The 16,703-nt window shown below is 41.0% G+C and overlaps 3 protein-coding genes across 7 annotated transcripts in view; 2 read left to right on the top strand and 1 right to left on the bottom strand.

The window, feature by feature from the left end:
- The window catches only part of LOC134195341 (inosine-5'-monophosphate dehydrogenase 2-like), a 24,594-nt gene extending 13,540 nt beyond the window's left edge, over positions 1 to 11,054 (top strand). For 2 of the 3 annotated variants that reach the window (XM_062664355.1, XM_062664356.1), the window contains exons 10-19: positions 458 to 472; positions 542 to 632; positions 701 to 862; positions 6,033 to 6,110; positions 8,069 to 8,155; positions 9,352 to 9,406; positions 9,459 to 9,550; positions 9,611 to 9,662; positions 10,668 to 10,751; positions 10,810 to 11,054. In XM_062664355.1, the coding sequence (XP_062520339.1) occupies positions 458 to 472; positions 542 to 632; positions 701 to 862; positions 6,033 to 6,110; positions 8,069 to 8,155; positions 9,352 to 9,406; positions 9,459 to 9,550; positions 9,611 to 9,662; positions 10,668 to 10,751; positions 10,810 to 10,831 (738 nt within the window). In that variant the 3' untranslated portion in view covers positions 10,832 to 11,054. The remainder of the gene's footprint in view (positions 1 to 457; positions 473 to 541; positions 633 to 700; positions 863 to 6,032; positions 6,111 to 8,068; positions 8,156 to 9,351; positions 9,407 to 9,458; positions 9,551 to 9,610; positions 9,663 to 10,667; positions 10,752 to 10,809) is intronic. The other variant, XM_062664357.1, reaches the window with a different exon arrangement.
- Positions 1,566 to 2,285, top strand: LOC134195344 (uncharacterized). The gene has a single exon (XM_062664359.1). It carries the CDS (start codon positions 1,610 to 1,612, stop codon positions 2,243 to 2,245), a length of 636 nt encoding a protein of 211 aa, XP_062520343.1. The 5' UTR covers positions 1,566 to 1,609; the 3' UTR covers positions 2,246 to 2,285.
- On the bottom strand, positions 11,049 to 16,703 carry LOC134195340 (uncharacterized). 3 transcript variants are annotated; one of them, XM_062664352.1, is made up of 21 exons: positions 16,604 to 16,696; positions 16,398 to 16,461; positions 16,064 to 16,214; positions 15,124 to 15,425; positions 13,851 to 14,834; positions 13,657 to 13,794; positions 13,579 to 13,595; positions 13,439 to 13,517; positions 13,278 to 13,382; positions 13,051 to 13,203; positions 12,758 to 12,853; positions 12,599 to 12,697; positions 12,420 to 12,536; positions 12,268 to 12,357; positions 12,135 to 12,210; positions 11,947 to 12,065; positions 11,799 to 11,892; positions 11,645 to 11,727; positions 11,526 to 11,585; positions 11,371 to 11,419; positions 11,049 to 11,310 (listed from the first exon to the last, which is right to left on the bottom strand). In XM_062664352.1, the coding sequence occupies exons 3-21, from the start codon at positions 16,167 to 16,169 to the stop codon at positions 11,141 to 11,143; spliced, it is 2,937 nt and encodes a 978-aa protein (XP_062520336.1). In that variant the 5' UTR covers positions 16,170 to 16,214; positions 16,398 to 16,461; positions 16,604 to 16,696; the 3' UTR covers positions 11,049 to 11,140. The 3 variants fall into 3 exon arrangements, with proteins under 3 accessions (XP_062520336.1, XP_062520337.1, XP_062520338.1); XM_062664353.1 differs by lacking the exon at positions 16,398 to 16,461 and having other exon boundaries at positions 16,604 to 16,703; XM_062664354.1 differs by lacking the exons at positions 16,064 to 16,214; positions 16,398 to 16,461.

The following is a 16,703-nucleotide window of genomic DNA, read 5'->3' as shown; positions in this document are numbered from 1 at the left end:
GATTGTGAAAGAATGAAGGTTAACTTGAGATTAGGTCAGATTAGAAAAGGCTGTGTAAGGTTTTTGTGTAAGGTTTTGAAATTTTGTAGTTGTAGTCATCATACATGCTTGAGATAACTGCAATATAGTGTGACATATAACTGAAAGTGAAAAGGGATAGGTGAAGGATGCTGCACCTGTTACTAAACTGGTGTGCTCTTTCAGTAAGGATGTGCTTGATATAGGGATTGTAGTTAAGTTAAATAACACTCAACAGTTAGGAAAGCATGTGTTTAGTATCTAAATTGGAGGGTGTGATAGCAATTTAATAATGCCCTACATCTGAAATTCTATCTCCTAACGTGTGTCAAGATGTCAGTTAGCATTTAAACTTTTGGTAACGCTTAATTAATTAAAATTTGTAGGTATGTGACATTGTGTGGTAGTAGTAGTGTTTCTGTTCTATGTTGGAGCTAAGGTCGACACAACAACAGTAAGATATTGTCATTTCTAGATATTTCAATTTGTTTTAGTAGTTGTTTGAAGGTTTTTGCTGTGTTAGGATTCTTCTCAGGGAAATTCTATTTATGAGATGGAGATGATTCATTATATCAAAAAAGCGTATCCTGAATTACAAGTAATTGGAGGAAATGGTAATATGGTAGTGCTAGCCACGTGCCAAGTTGTGTCTTGTGGGATGTTGATTTGTTGTTGGTTGCAGTTGTGACTGCCGCTCAGGCCAAAAATTTAATTGACTGTGGTGTGGATGCACTTCGTGTTGGTATGGGCAGTGGGTCCATTTGTATCACACAGGAGGTGACAGCAGTTGGTCGACCACAAGGGACTGCTGTGTACAAGGTGGCAGAGTATGCTAGGAGATTTGGTGAGTTTTGACTTTGTGGTGCATCTGTATATGGGTTTAGAGTACACACACAGACATACAGTGTAACAGTCAGACATGTTACATTGTAGTGTATTGTGCATTCTTATGTTTCGTTGTTGGACATGTACAGCATTAATTTCTTTTGAAACTTAAGTAAAATTTTGGAAGTTGTTAGTGGTGCTATTGGTCAGCAGCACAGTCTTGTGTAGGGACAATTTCACAAAGCTGTCTTCTGATGTAATTGCTGAAAGACTTTCTTCTTGTTTAATGGGAATTCTTATGAAAATACAAGTTATGTTCTGATGATAGTACACTAAGTGTTCTGATTCTATTGCTACATTCTTTCTTAATTAACAGAGAAATTGAAGTTCCAACTTGAGGACGTCCTGCCTTTTAATAGTGGTGGTGATATGGGAATAGCTTACTTTTTGTACATGTATCATTTACACTGTCATCACTTTGCTTCCGTACACTTTGTACCAAACATGATGACACTAAGCACAGTATGAGTTTGGGGAACTCTACTACAGTACTATAGTACTAATTAGACACAGAGACATGCTATAGACATTTTGCACAGTTGGTAGCCTTGGAGCACTTACGATAGGAAGATGCCCTCTAATAGGGTTACTCGTCGACCAATCATTTGTCAGCTGTTGTATCAGTAGATTGTAATTTTTCAGAGGCAAGTGATAGAAACACACACCATGTTTGATCTCTGTTTGTGTTGATAAACTGAATGGAATAATGTATTGCAAGATTGGCAAGATAGTAAGCTACTATGTCGTTGCTGCTTCACGTGGCACAGCCCAAGTTGGAAGCTCAATTTCTCTGTTCAGAAGAGTTTTATTAAGTCGTAACCTCAAAAGTTTGGAGAGTTTTCATCTGCGATGTCTTCTCCGCATATGTGGAATCAAGTGGACTGACTATATACCCAACACAGAAGTGTTATCTCGTTGTAACATCAGTGGCATTGAATCTTTTGTTATGAAATGCCAATTTCGCTGGGCTGGTCACATGTCTCGAATGCCTAATGATAGAATTCCCAAACAACTCCTTTTTGGTCAACTGGAGCAGGGCCATCCTCATCAAGGTGGTCCTAAATTACGTTATAAAGATTCTATCAAGACTAATATGAAATCTTGTGGGATTGACTTCCTGCATTTTGAGAAACTATCCAGTGATAGAACAAACTGGAGATCTCTCTGCCATTCATCACTCCAACAGTTTGAAGAAAATCGTATTAGACATCTTCAAGCTCAATGTCAGAAACGGAAAGAACAAATTGTTCCTACCAACAAGTCATTTGTTTGCCAATCTTGTGGCAAGGAATGCTGTTCAAAAGCAGGTGTTAAATCCCATCAGAGACACAGAGGACACTAAAGAGAGTCATCACTGTTATCAGTGGACATGCCATCATTAAGGAAGTAAGGTATTGATGGCACTAAGGTAGTTAGTATTATTATCAGAGCATCATTTATATTTGCATGGGAGTTTCCCTTTACCTTTATAGCAATTTCTTTTCTTCTATCAAGTGGAGTCAGTTGCGAAAGATGAATTTGAGGAGACTATACACATTGTTTGGACACTGATTCCTGAGAAATAAGTTTAGGAAAAATTTATTTGGTGTTTGTTGGTCTTTGCTTGTTGGAATCCAAGGAATTTTTGAAAAGTAACTTAATTTATGTTTGTGCTTGGTCCAAGCAGTTCTGCATTTCTAAGTTTGGTCATATCATGTCATGAGTTTGTATTGTAGTATCGAACACTTTTGAAAATCTTGTGTAGAGGTTTGGGTGACCTGTCGTTTTGGTTCCTGCCACATAATTTGAAATAACAAGCTTTTCGTATGTTGTACCTGTAAACCAGCTAAAGAACAGAGCTAGGTGTTCCTCACATTTCTTGCTGGACTCTTCAGTGTTGTCATTGTTATTTTCTTACTGATTACATAGCTTCCTTTGAGATACCTCTATCTGCAAGAACTTTTTCAGCAGCTATATGTAAAAAGTTTGCAATTTTATAGGAGTTTTATAGTGTTGGTGAAAAAGAAAACAAAAGCAGTTGTTGCCAGTGGTGGATTATCGTAGCATCTGAAAATGTGCATTTTTCTTCTAAACATGAGAGGGAGGGGTTTGGCTAATTTTTAGATGAAAATCACATAATCTTATGTTCTTTGTTGTGTCTGATCAGTGTCATCGAGCAGATGTGATGGTCAAAATATGATTGGATACTGCACTGAATTTTTAAACGTGATTTGAGAATAAAATCAGGCATGGCCAGGACGTTTTGTGTGTGATTCACTGACTTTTTGTGTGCCCACTTGACTGTGTGTGTGGTTCTTACAGAGTGAGTAATCACATGTAGTCAATGTATAGAAAACTAAAGGAACTATGAAGAATTTGTCAGTGCCTTTTTGTGAAAACGATTTTTACAGTTCACCTTATTTGCTTGCACTATTCTTGGTGTTTTACTTCATTACTTTTATAAATACGTAGATGGGATCATTTTAGTGTGTGAAACATCTATATATGATTGCGCTAAGCACCATTTTGTCCATACGCGGAAGTTGTGTCATGTCCATAGACGGCAAGTAGATTGTTCGTGTATGCACGCAGTGTGGCGGGACGGATGGATGGATTGGCGCACCGATGCTGCCGGACAAGTGTGATTTTCGCTGCCTACTGTGTGCGCTCGGGCTTGCCGGGTGGAGGCTAGTATTGTTAATTGCGCATTTTCTGCCTATATGACAAAATACGACAAGGGTTTCAAATGAATGAGGAGGGAGCTTTGCTCTATAAGAAGGGAGTTATGTTTGGAAAGAAAGTTCAAACTTTGAGATGGTCTTATCCTTTACCTGAGTTATTGTCACGGGCATAATTATAGATCCACTTAGATAAATCTAGCACACGTGACCACAACCGTAATTGAATTAAAGTTTATGGAAATTCTGCTTCACTGATCTTGTTGCATTTGACTCCTGCAAGTATTAACAACACATTTTTTTGCAGTTGGTTTATTGTTAAATCTAGGCTTTTCCTGAACTTTTCATAGGCATAAGAGTGAGAATGGGCTGCTTGCCGCCTAGCTGACTGAAACGGCAGACTAAAGGGCCTTGCTTTCTCTGAGATCTGTTGTGGCTTTTATCAAAGCAGGTTTAAGTTTATTGTGACTAATGACATTAAAAAGGATGGATCAGTACTTAGTGGCCTTTTCCTTTGCTTTCTGGATTGGTGCTTTTCTCATGGGAACACTCGCTATCAAGTTTTTGACCATGTGTCTTGGGGAATCTCTGTCTATACGCGTCCCCGTATTGCTTCCCAGAGTCATTCTTGAGTTTCAAGATGGTGCTGATTAGTGGTGACCTTTAAGCAGTGCCCCAGGTTTCATTTGGATTGGCATCACGTTACTTCATATCAAAAAACCATGCACGCTTTCAGTCCTTGATTGTGCAGGTGCTGGTGTGCTACCACCCACTCGCGAAGACGATGCTGGTGTTCCGGTGTCAACGCGGCCTTTTGCGAGGTCGACACACGTAGACATCTATTTTTTGAGACAATGAACAATGGATCTCTCAGATAGGGACTTGCCTGTTGCAGTGGCAAAGTGTCCGCTCAGCAGCCTCGAGACGTAGCTTTTCTGTCAGCAATGGTGAATCTCTAACAAATGATCATCTCATGCAATCGTCGGTTTCTTTCTCTTGACCGTTTCCTGTAATTGCTACTGCCCGCACACAGCCTTTCAGACACTTCTGAACTGACCCTTGTGATTTTCCGACAGATGTTGCGTTGGGAAAAGCTGTTTTCGTTAGTGCTTTGATTTTGCCGCAAGTTTCTGGACTAAGTTGCAGACCACGCAGCCTCTGGCAAGGAGAGGAAAGAGCACAAAATTGTCACGACCAAACAAGAAAACAGCTGAATGAATAGGCTGTGCAGCATGCTAGTTTGTGCATAGAGCATTTGGCTCCTCCATGAAACAGCTGATTTTTCTGCTGCACTCAAATCTTCAACCGTCTTGTAACAAACCGGAAGTCAGTGTTTCCTTGTTTAGAGTGATGTTGACAGAGAACATCTGAGATTTTCATAAGAATTGGGCTAAACAGTCTGTAAACTATGGGTAAAACAAGAAACAGTCATTGTTCAAGTCCTGAGACGACTGTTTGCATGTGCATGACTCCTGTGACGTCACAGGAAGGTCTTTTGTGTTTTGCAAAGTAATAAGCTGCTTGTCTCTCTAATTCAAGGCTGTCAAAGAAGTAAGACATTGGCAGCAACCCATTGGCATCAGTTGTTGATGTTCTCATCACGTGATTTCTTTGAGAATACAGAAATCAGCCCCACACTAGACAGTCCTGATTTAGCTAGTTGCCAAACTACCTTATATCTTTTACTCTAAAATTGCTTGAAAAACTAAATAGACTAGCTGTGTCGAAAATAGCATAACCAACCTGAGTATCCAAACCCTTGTTACCATTTTATTTAATTTAGTTGTGTAATAAAATGAGTTTGTATTTTTGCTATATCACATATGCTAAGTGGATCTATATACCATATAAGATGAAACATTGGCGGAAATTTAGTTTGGCGGTTTGCTAAGCAATTGACAAAGCATATTGGTGGATTTTTGTTTTGGTGGTTGGACATCGTTGTTTGTATATAACTTACCATAAGTGGTCATGGTGGAGTTTGTGATTGACAGCTGTATTGGTGGCTCACATTTCTCTGACTTACTGGTCTTTAACTACTGCATAGTGATGAAGAACTGCTGTGTCAGTGCAAAGGACATGACCTGCATGAACGTGACAGCTAGTCCAGCTTCATCTATAGCCTCATGAACAGCCTTATGGACAGGCACAACAGACGGCAAGCAGGGATTACCTACTGTACCATTTTGTGGCCTCATCCATTTGACGTATCACCACTTCACCATTAGACTTACCTGATGACGTCAACATATTCCGGTGGCCAAATTAATAATGGCAGATTTTATATTGGTGGTCGCTGAAAAATCTGCCAATCTGCCAATCTTCCAAATAAATTCCCCGCCAATATTTCATCTTATGCTGGCATGCCGGTCACTGTAGTTTTCCAGGGTGTCAGTCACAATATTGTAAATTATAAACAACGTATGTTAATTTTGTTGTTTCTAGAACTGATAGTCTTTTGTTATTGTGTAGGTGTTCCTGTGATTGCTGATGGTGGAATACAAAATGTTGGTCACATAGTCAAAGCACTTGCTCTAGGTGGATCAACAGGTAGTCGACTTTGTTTGACAGCATCCACTTTTATCGTTGTTAGTTAATTTAAAATATCTAGTCTTGAATGGACTGTGTGAAACGTACTGGACTTTTGTGTTTGGTGTCACTAAGAAGCAAAGAAGTATAGGAAACGTAACTAAATAGGGATAGAAACTGCTGGATTTAACAAGAATTGTGACATATATACGAATAGTGTGATGTACCACCAAAGCTGGTACAGCTGGGAGGATAAAAATTGAGGAGAGTGTGAAAATAGATGGGATCACACAGTATTTAAACTGTGTCAATGCCTGATTTACGCATTCTTACTGAAACCATGTGGGTGTAGCTTCTCTGCAACGTTCAATTATGGGCGAATGAGCTGAAGTTGCTATGTGGTTAAAGGCAAGTGTATAGTCAGGAGGCATTATATCGATGTGGATGCTAAACATTGAGGAGCAGCTACATGTTAGCTATGAGGAGGACAACAAACACGATGACTGTGTTGCTTGTGTGAAAAGCAGATTGAACCTCACAACACTGGTTGGACATGTACCTCAAGAAATGTCACTCACTTGTGGTTGTTTGTTAGAGGAACAATTGAGTAGGAGGTAACCAGTAGAAAAAGTCAAGGAAGCTACAGTGCCCTGCACATATCACTCTAGTAGTGAAGAGAAACCTTTGAATAGGTTTACTTAGCAAACATGAACTAGACAATTTTGTCCTGATTGATCATGAACACTTACACAGTACCAATTAGGCAGGTCAGCAAAAATGAGAGCCGGATTGACGAATAGGGCTGCTTCGGCGGTGCTTTACGGTACACAAAGTTCAAGAAGAATTTACAGTTGACAGTCAACTGTGGAAGAAGTTAGATATGTTGTTACAACACCGAGGTGTCTCTATAATACTGTCAAGTGTTGGTAGTGGCAAACATCTTCTGTTTTCTACCAAGCACTACAGTACTTTGGGCATATCATGTAAGGAAAAAGCTACATGTCACAATTCTCCAGTTTTTGCTATTGTCGAAACTATTTAGACAACTATGGGATTTATGGCATGGCATTTCCCAATCATCGAATTGTTTATTATTGATGAGGATGTTGTAATTTCATGATCCAAGAAACGTGTAGGGAGTAGCCTGTGACTGCATGTTAGTGAGTGTCGATCAAAGCAAGTCAAGTCAGCATATCTGACTATGCCAAGTGCTTCTCAATGACAGATGTGATGAAGACAGAATGAATACTCATAAATCAGTATTAATTATCTTGATATTTGAGAGTCAGATAATAGTTTTCTTAAATCAGTAATTATTGGATGCCCAAACTAGGCAATCAGCTATTTGTCACTGATTAAAACAAATAGTTATCTGGGTTAATTAGACTGCAACACCACTGGGCAGTTGGGGACTTACTGTAGCAGAAATCTTTATGCTATATTTAAAGCTAAATGATTTGGAATGTTGCAAATATTTGGGAGGGCTAGCTTTCTTGCTTACTTATAAGGTTGTGTTAGTCTGGAGGGTGCAAATACTATCTAGAGGCATAATTTAGAGCCTGTTGAATGGCTAGGGTGGCACTTTTGAAGGTAAATTGTAAATAGCATGTTTGCTGCTGTTGCTGGATCTTTTATGCAGCAATCGTTTACTGTATACCGATACTGTGCAATGAATAAGTGTACTTTTTGCAGTAAGCCACATGTTTCTGACGACAGTTAGTTTTATCAATGCCTTGACATCGCCTGATCAGCCCAGGAACTTTCTATTTTGGTGGTTGAATTTAGAAAGAAGTAGTAATATGAGTGAAAATACCGTTTTTGGATAGCTCTTTTCTATCGCTTGTAAATATTGTCTGAGGTAATGACATTATTGAAGCCTGTTACACATCACCTTTATTGTGTTTGCTACATGTTTCTGATACTTATTGTTTTGTTGACATACATTTTTGTGACTGTTTCTTGTCTGTTGTCTATTACAGTTATGATGGGTTCTTTGCTGGCTGGAACTAACGAATCTCCTGGTGAATTTTTCTTTCAAGATGGTGTCAGGTTAAAGAAATATAGAGGTGAATACTAGACTTTGTTTATTGCATTGTATGTAACAGTGATGTTTCTTGTATCTCATCTTGTTTGCTTGTTCATATGTGATGAAAGTATGTGTTCTATACGTGCCTGTGAGGGGTGCCCATCTGGGCTATGGCGCTGCATGCGTACAAGCCATTTTTGCAGTGCCAAGATTGTAGTAATACTTTGGCACCTCCATTACACACTATCTTGTGCAGTGTAGGTATGTCAGTATGTCAAATCGAAAAACGGTTGACTCCTGCTGGCCAACCAAAGCAAGTCTGGTCTGGTCCTGAGATGCAGACAGTGGCTGTCATACATACTTTGCATAAATTATAATTACCAGTCATACATACATATTTTATCAGTACATGTATGTGTGGGAGTGTCCCATTGTGTCAAAGTACGAGCAACACCAAGTACGTTTTGGTGCTGCAAAATGCCAAATGCGCCAACCATTTCAAACTTGGGCACCCCTGGGCACTGTGGGCAGTCTTACTGTACATTCCATTGGGTACACTGGGTGTTTTTCTTTCGATAACAAGTACAGATCTAGAGCAAAACAGCATCGTTGATGATTTCTTTGAAAGTGTGACCACTCACTTTATTATCGTGCTCTAATTTGGGTGCTGTTTTAGGTTAGGTGCTCTTTGAAGCATATTACTGTTTTGTAGATAGTAAAGGAGGCGCCTTTTAGACACATACCTCTGATTAGGAGGGTAGTAATTGGAGCCATATTTGCAGTACACAGTGACATTGGTGACAGTGATGGTCAGTTTAGTGAAAGCAATGGCAGTGGTTTACATGTCTTAGTCAATTATCAGTATATAGTACCAATAGCTTCTGTTGTTGGTGTGCTACCAGTACTATTGTTGATGGTGAACACCATATTGCAATATTATTACAAAGGTATGCATATTGCAATAGTATTACAAAGGTATACAATGTCTGCTATGTCACTTACTTGACACCAAAAGTAGCCATCATTGTATTTAGTCAGGTGCCATATGACCAGAATGCATTATTAGTTGGGTGAAGTTATTTCAGTGCTCTCTAATTAGGGCCTTTGAGGATTTAAGTACTTTCATGGGTTGCCAGAATTAGAGCTGCTGTGATAGAGTAAAGTAAACCTCCTGATGGGCACGTGTTAAGTTGTGTAAACATGTGATGTGTAGTGTTGTTATGTGTGTGACTTTAGGAATGGGATCACTGCCAGCGATGGAGCAAAAAGGCAGCATGGCTCGTTACTTTAGGTAAATCCTTTTCATTACGTCTGTTTTGTTATTGACTGACTTTGTATCTCAGTGACACAGACAAACTGAAGGTTGCTCAAGGAGTGTCAGGATCAGTGGTTGATAAGGGTTCTGTGTATGGGTTTATACCCTATCTCTATGCTGGTCTGTTTACTACTTGTTGTGCTGTAGTGTACTACTTGCATGCAGACTTTCTTGCTTCAGGTGTTCAGCATGGCTGTCAAGACATAGGAGCAAGGAGCTTAACACAACTGAGGTATAGAACTAGCATAATCGTGAACGACTTCTAAAGCTACGAGTACTAGTAGTTAGTTACATGCATGCAGCATGCCGTTGCACATGATCCTGTCAGAGTTTCGAATCTGATACCCTAAAATGGTCACTGTATGTCATCTTGCCGTTTTGTAGATGCATTAGGAAAAACAATAGCTGGTAGTGTTGGAATTGCGGCAAACGTTTATGTAGATATAGGAGCCTAGGAGGGGCATCACGGAAGGTATACAGACTACATTGCACATCAAAACGGAAGCGAGTTCATCGAGAGACCGACGGGATAGTTGAAGAAGCGGTCGACCGTGTTCTCATTGAAGTAAGGCATGAAGAAGAAGAGACTTCGGAAAGCGAAGAAGCCTTTGTTTCTGGAACAGATGACCCCTGTAGTGATTAGAATGCCACAATGGACGTGGCGACGCGTGTGAAGTCACAGATGGTCGTTCTAATTGGTCATGAGGGCGTAATCACATCGCGTGCTATACAAGAAGTAGCCAATTCTGTGGTTGTACAATACTGATCAGAAACAAGCTCTATATATTTGTCTTCTTGTCATCACTAACTTCCTAATGATGTTAGAATTATCTGTTTGCATGTATAGTTAGCGAGATTCAAGATTTTTCCACGCTGCCAGCTATTACTATTCCTTTTTTTGTTAGCCATGTTGATGTTTCTGGTCGCATACCAACCCTAGCTGTGATGATAACAAACTTAATTGTTTCATAGTGTAATCATATGCTACCCTTATCATTGGTCGAGGCATCAGCATAGTGACTTATGTGACAACATGCAATGCAAATCCAGATTCATGCTTTTGGACATTACATATCGAAATATGCTCCTCACCAGTCACATGACTAGGGGTTCCTATTGTAAGGTACCTTGCGGGTGGATTTGCAATGGCAGAATATAATGCAATTGAAATTATACGGGTACTGTATTTGGCTATGATTCTAACATTGGAATGGCACCAATGACTGTTTTTTGCTAGGCAAATGATGTATGGTGGAGAGCTAAAGTTTGAACGTCGCTCACCCAGTGCACAGGTCGAGGGTGGAGTTCACGGATTACATAGGTTAGACTACAGTGATACCCTTGGGTATGCTATTTGCTCCACATGCTTTGTCCTTTAGTTACGAGAAGCGATACTACTGACCACCAGCCACATACATGCTGAGCTCTGCAATACTGCCAATCTAACAAAATCATAAAAAGTAGTCTAAATTTGCGTTTTAAATTTCCTTGTTTTAATGACTTGTGTTATGCTGCTTTTGATTTGTAGCTAGTGTGCGTGTGTATTCCACCTAAGTTGAGCATGGGCTCACTAACTACTGTACTCCCAATTGTCATTGTGTTTAACAAAGATAAATATTTCCTGTATCACTTTCGAGCAATTTCACTGTCTATATAAGTAATCGTACATATTTCAACACCAGATATGAGAGTAAGAAACTAATGTCACATTTAACGACTGGACGCTATTAGTTTAGTTGCATCTTTCAAGTTGGCTTGAGCCTTTTCAATGTTTTTAATCCAAGTCGCTTTTTCTGCGGGCGATGTTGTTTGAAAAGTGTAGACTCCAATAATTTGCATATATCGGGAATAATGTACAATAGTTAATGCATTCTCCAGCCCTATAGCAACGTAGTTGTTCTCAGGCAGGTTATTGTGACCAATTGATACAGCACTCTTACCTGAGCCACTTGGTATACTACACAATTGCACTCGGTCAAGTGGCAGAGGCTGTACATAAAGCAATTCGTAAATCAGTGTGTATGGTGGTGGTGGTGGTGTGTGTGTGTGTGACAGAGCATGCATGCACGTATGCACGTGATAGTCTCTTCCTCACCTGTTTGTAAACCGTGTATGTACCATACGACAGTCGCTTGAACATTTGCCTGCTACAACTCTAAGCACGTCGACCGTGACAATATCGACCAACAAATACACCGCACCACATAAACTCACAGGTCTTTCTTTGCTGTTGAATTTTGTTATAAGCAAAAGATCATCAAACAGAAACAAGAACATGTCCATTCGACTACTCGCATCTGGAATACACCAAACAAACTGATAGCTCATCGTCATGCTGGCTTGCCACAGTAAAACATGCTGTTAGTACCACGAAGTGAAACAGGAGTGTTGTACAGAATCTTGCGATCACCATTATCAAGAAAATTAAGACTCCGGTTCTCCTCTAGAAAGTCGTCTAACTCCTTTACATACACCATTGTCAAACTGTGTCATACTGTTTTGACACTCAATCTTACGGGAGGCACAAAGAATCCCGGACGTTCAAACTCGGTCAGCGACGGCCATCGAAGCGAATGTTGAAGTTCTGCCACAATGTTGTACACTTCCTTGTTCTCCACCTCTTTGTTCAAGTTAGCTGTCGCACACGAAGCACAACAACAACCTCCATCTGTCAACATGGAATGAAATGCACTAAATCTCATACCAACTGAACGTTCCACAGTAGCAATTTTTTCCTTCAGTTCGGGCTTATACTTTGGAGGACAATGTTTCAATACTTCCTACCATTAATACTGATTCTAATCAAAGTCAGAATGCATAATATCTAACTGAGAAACCTTGAGAAGAATAACATAATCAGAAAATCGCCTCACGGGGGCAATAAGAACTTGATCCAGCGAGATACGGTCCGACCTCTGCTGACACCACTACAATACAATCCAACTGTCGGCGTTAATCAAGGCAATAAGTGATAAACACAATAGCTCACTGCAAGATATTTAATAAAATTCGAATCAGCTTTCCATTCGCTGAGTAAGTCTAAATGCGTGAGTTTCGTGTAGCTGTGACTGTACTGGCAATATGGGCCAGTGACAACATCATCAAACTAAATTCATAAAATTGTAAGCAACATAGAACCAAACTCACACTTGACTTGGCACTACACACCTCTGAGAATATCCGTAAAAGACCGAGGATGTCTCCGGCCGTCTCGACTGACTTACCCTTAAACAGTGAAAGGAGGCTCTCGGCCCACTTTTCACTGATCTAAAACAACCATGTGTGTACACGTATACTGATCAATTTATTAGACACGATAAATCGCACTGAACAGATTTCGGTCAAATTGGCAAACAGTTGGTCCATATTAATCGTTGGCAAGTGACCTTTCGCTTTCAGCTTCTGCATTGTATCCATATAGACCTGTTATTGAAACAACCGCAATTGGTCAGATGCATACTGCGAGTATGTACAGGTGTGTGTGTGTGTGTGTGTGTGTGTGTGTGTGTGTGTGTGTGTGTGTGTGTGTGTGTGTGTGTGTGTGTGTGTGTGTGTGTGTGTGTGTGTGTGTGTGTGTGTGTGTGATATGCATGCATGTACATCGGCTATTGCACACATACGTCTCTCGCATTCATCAAGTGACAGAAATATTCACACTCGGTTCGGCATACTTCCCATACACACTGCCTCAACTCTTGCTCCGACTTTTGCGTCTTCGCTAACTGTAGACTGACAGCGAGACCGGTTTCTACAATGTTGAGCCATCCTTTTGTCTGTACATGTTAGGATCGAGATACCAACCGACATAACAATTGAGTCAAGAATAAATGATTCGAATATTTTGTACCGCAAACTGGCAAAGATGATGCTGTCTCTGTCGGAGACTTTCGTGACAGTCGTCTAAGCACAAGTTGAAGTCTTCGTGACTGGCCACTACTTCTGGACTCGCTCTCTACAAAATGGATTGTAACACGATGCTTTCTAACAGAAATTGAATGAGGAGTTAACTGGTAAGTCTGATAGACGTGACATGCCACGATTTCTGGCTACAGGCTCAGAGGCTCTCCTTCTTATCTTTTCATCGTTTCTATAAACGAGTAAACGACGACGGTTAATAAACTGTATAGACACGATCGCAATATTCTTACGTCTCGACCTCCGCAACCTGCAATACAATAAATTTCCTAATTAGGTGTATCGCTGACAATGCTACTCGTATGAATTACTCGAATGTATGGCGGTGGTACACTGTTAAGCGTACTACGCAATACAGGAAGCTGGCCTGGTCCCGTGACCTGAACGACAGGTGCCGACATATTGAATACACTACCACAATCCACACTCGCCCTCTTACGTGCTTGGATCTTAAGACAAGACATCGTGTAATGTAAGAAAGAGCAAACAAGGCATTACATCATACCTGTATATCATGTGACAACACGCTCGGACTCGGGGAGACTTCCCGATGAAAAATGGGTGAAGCCTCGTGTCTGCAGTTGCTGTGAGAATTGTCGGTAGAATTTAAGAAAGGATTCGGTATAACTGTCGGAGTTGGAGAATCCGGTTGCGACTGTTGTCGTCCGCCCTTCCTGAACGGTATCCTGAATCTCGGTAGTTTAGGAATCGGAGACTGACTCCGCTTCAAGCTTGGGCTAGTTTTAACCGACGACTGAGGTACGAGTAGCATTTGCATTTGAGCAGAGGCTAGACTTGGTCTCCGAGGGAGCGGCTTGTGATTGCCCAACTGTTTGTATAAAGAATTTAGATTACCAGCTTGCTTACAAGAGACCTCCTCGAGAGCATCCATCGACTTTGTTCGAGAGACGCTTCCGTCCAACTTACTGAGATTGGACAGACGATTGTACGATCGTGTTCTCTGCTCATGGCTGATGGGACGAGATACGACAGAATGAGGAGAGAACAAATGAAGCGAAGAGAGACCTTCCATGCGCGGCAAAGTGGCCGCCTTCGTTTCAAGCAACTCGTTCGATTGCCAACTAGACTCTTTCTGAATGCCATCGAAACTGTCACGCCGAGAACCAGAAGTGAGGAAACATGCCGGCTCAAAGCAATCATCGGAAGACTTCGAATGACTATCATCATCAGAATAGTATTCCAAAACTGAAGGTGAGCTTTGTCTACTTTCTGGTTCATTGTCCAAATCACCATCAACCGGTGTTCCTTCGTTTTCATCGCATTCTAAAGATACCGACTTTGGGCGAGATGGAGGCAGCGGCACTATGCCTCTTTCGATAGTCGGCAAGTTCAAGCCTCGGTCCAGACTCTTAGAGAGCACAAATGTTTTCATACTGTTAGAAGAGAGAAGGCCGGAACATCTAAATTCTTGGTTTCTTGGCCACAAGCTCTTGCATGAGCTCGAACTCACAATGGAATTATCCGATGTCTGAACACGAATTAAACATGGTTAGTCTGTCAGTCAGGCTGTCTATCTGTCTGTTTGTCTGTCCATTTGTCTCTGTCTTTGTGTCTGTCTGCTTGTCTGTGGGTCTGTCTATTTGTTCTTGTTCTTATGCTCTTGCAGAAGCCAGAACTCACAATGGAACTACCCGATGTCTGGACATGAATTTAACATGGTCAGTCTGTCAGTCAGTCAGTCTATCTGTTTGTTTGTTTGTGTATCTGTCTGTTTGTCTGTCTTTAATCAGAAGAAACGACACTGCCAGGTACTGTACCTGAACGATTCTGTCTTCTTGGCTGTCGTCGATCGAATTCTTCTCATTCAAGCCATTTTCAGCTGCATCACATTCCTTCCACTTGAACTCTGCATCTTCCACGGTCTCCAAAGGCATCGGCGACATGCACATTCTCACCGTCTGATCAGATGACAGACTACTGCCGTAATTGCTATCCGGGGAGTCATTAGGTTTGTTTGATCTCTCTCCCTTGTGACTTCCTAGAGCAGCTTCTCTCATCGCTCTCATGTCTAAGTCCAGTGGATCTTGAGAGCCAGCACAAGACATGGAAGAACCCGAACCTACAATGTAAAGTACAACTAAATTAAGAGTCAATCTCCTTCAAGGAATGTAAATATTCATCATATTTAATACTAACAACAACAGAAAACCATAGCAGTCAGATGACACAAGTACTACATCAAACATGTACACTCCAGAGTCCTTGTAGTAATAGGATGTTCATTCTTGAATATTTTCACATTTTTATCATCTCCACTCTTAATTAAATAAAAGACCAACTTGAAATTAGTTAGCTAAGGCAATAACACACTTCACGTGATGCAACCACCAAAGTGGCCGCCACTACATGCCCAGATAAGGATCAAACTATAGCCCTACCTTCCTCCTTGATAATTGCAACTTCACTCCATGAAATTTACTTATGCAGCCATATATGCACCACACGCAGTCTCAACGTTCCTCTTAACCATCCTACATACTCAAGGATGTCCGTATCCTACCCTCTTAACTAGAGCAGAGAGTCGCCCAAGCAGTGTAGCTTACCCAACATTGCCAAACTCCGAACTGTAGCTCAACCACCGGAGATACACTCTATCTCACCAGTCAACGTACCATACAGTGATACTGTACACCTCTCAACACGATACGTGTATAGCTACTGTAAGTATTTTACACTAACGTGTACAAGCTCTCTTACCATAGCCGGCATCCACGTCTAGCGCAAACTGACGCTCGTCAGACTGAGTGCTAAGCCCTTTCAAGCTCCTCTCTTCCCCGCGGCAGCAATCTTCCTTTCTGCTCATCCTTTGACCACGAAATCAAAATTTCCCTCCACGATGTTACAATACCTGTCGTGATATTGAAAACCGTCAAGCGTCGACACGTGCAGCACTGACAGCACACGCAGTATAGAGATGACCACACAATTATTATGTTATGACACCCTTGGCCGAAGCCTTTTAGTACCAAATCACAAAAATTTTATGTAAGCTACTTACACAAGAAGTGCCGAAAAACCACAGTGGCCTTACCTCGAGGGACTTCACAATGGTTGGTGACCATATTGCGTTAGTTGGCTTATTGTTTGGGTCACCTCTAGAAAAGCCACAGTGGGTTTACGGCACAGTTCTTGCAAATATTGCAACAAGACAAAACCATTACAGAGCCTCTAGACACCGATTCTGTCGTGTAACGACCCCGGCTATGCATGCACAAGTCAGTATCGCTAACAACTTACCTGCCAGATGGCTTAGACGTAAAAAGCAAGAACACCGACTGGCTGTCGTCGCCGCGTCTACTCATCTAATCGCACTCCTACATAAGCGGGCAAATAGAGG

The sequence above is a fragment of the Corticium candelabrum genome, chromosome 20 (genome assembly GCF_963422355.1).
Source record: "Corticium candelabrum chromosome 20, ooCorCand1.1, whole genome shotgun sequence".
NCBI lineage: Eukaryota > Metazoa > Porifera > Homoscleromorpha > Homosclerophorida > Plakinidae > Corticium > Corticium candelabrum.
The sequence above is the reverse complement of the archived record's forward strand: the minus strand, read 5'-3'. Positions and strand labels throughout refer to the sequence as shown.

Excerpts from the sequence above, each read along its gene's own strand:
- LOC134195344 (XM_062664359.1), top strand. The coding sequence starts at position 1,610 with ATGTATTGCAAGATTGGCAAGATAGTAAGCTACTATGTCGTTGCTGCT.
- LOC134195340 (XM_062664353.1), bottom strand. The coding sequence starts at position 16,169 with ATGAGCAGAAAGGAAGATTGCTGCCGCGGGGAAGAGAGGAGCTTGAAA. Across the intron at positions 14,835-15,123 it reads AAGAAGACAGAATCGTTCAG|ACATCGGATAATTCCATTGT; the intron begins GTACAGTACCTG and ends ATTCGTGTTCAG. Across the intron at positions 12,854-13,050 it reads ACTTGATGAATGCGAGAGAC|GTCTATATGGATACAATGCA; the intron begins GTATGTGTGCAA and ends TTTCAATAACAG.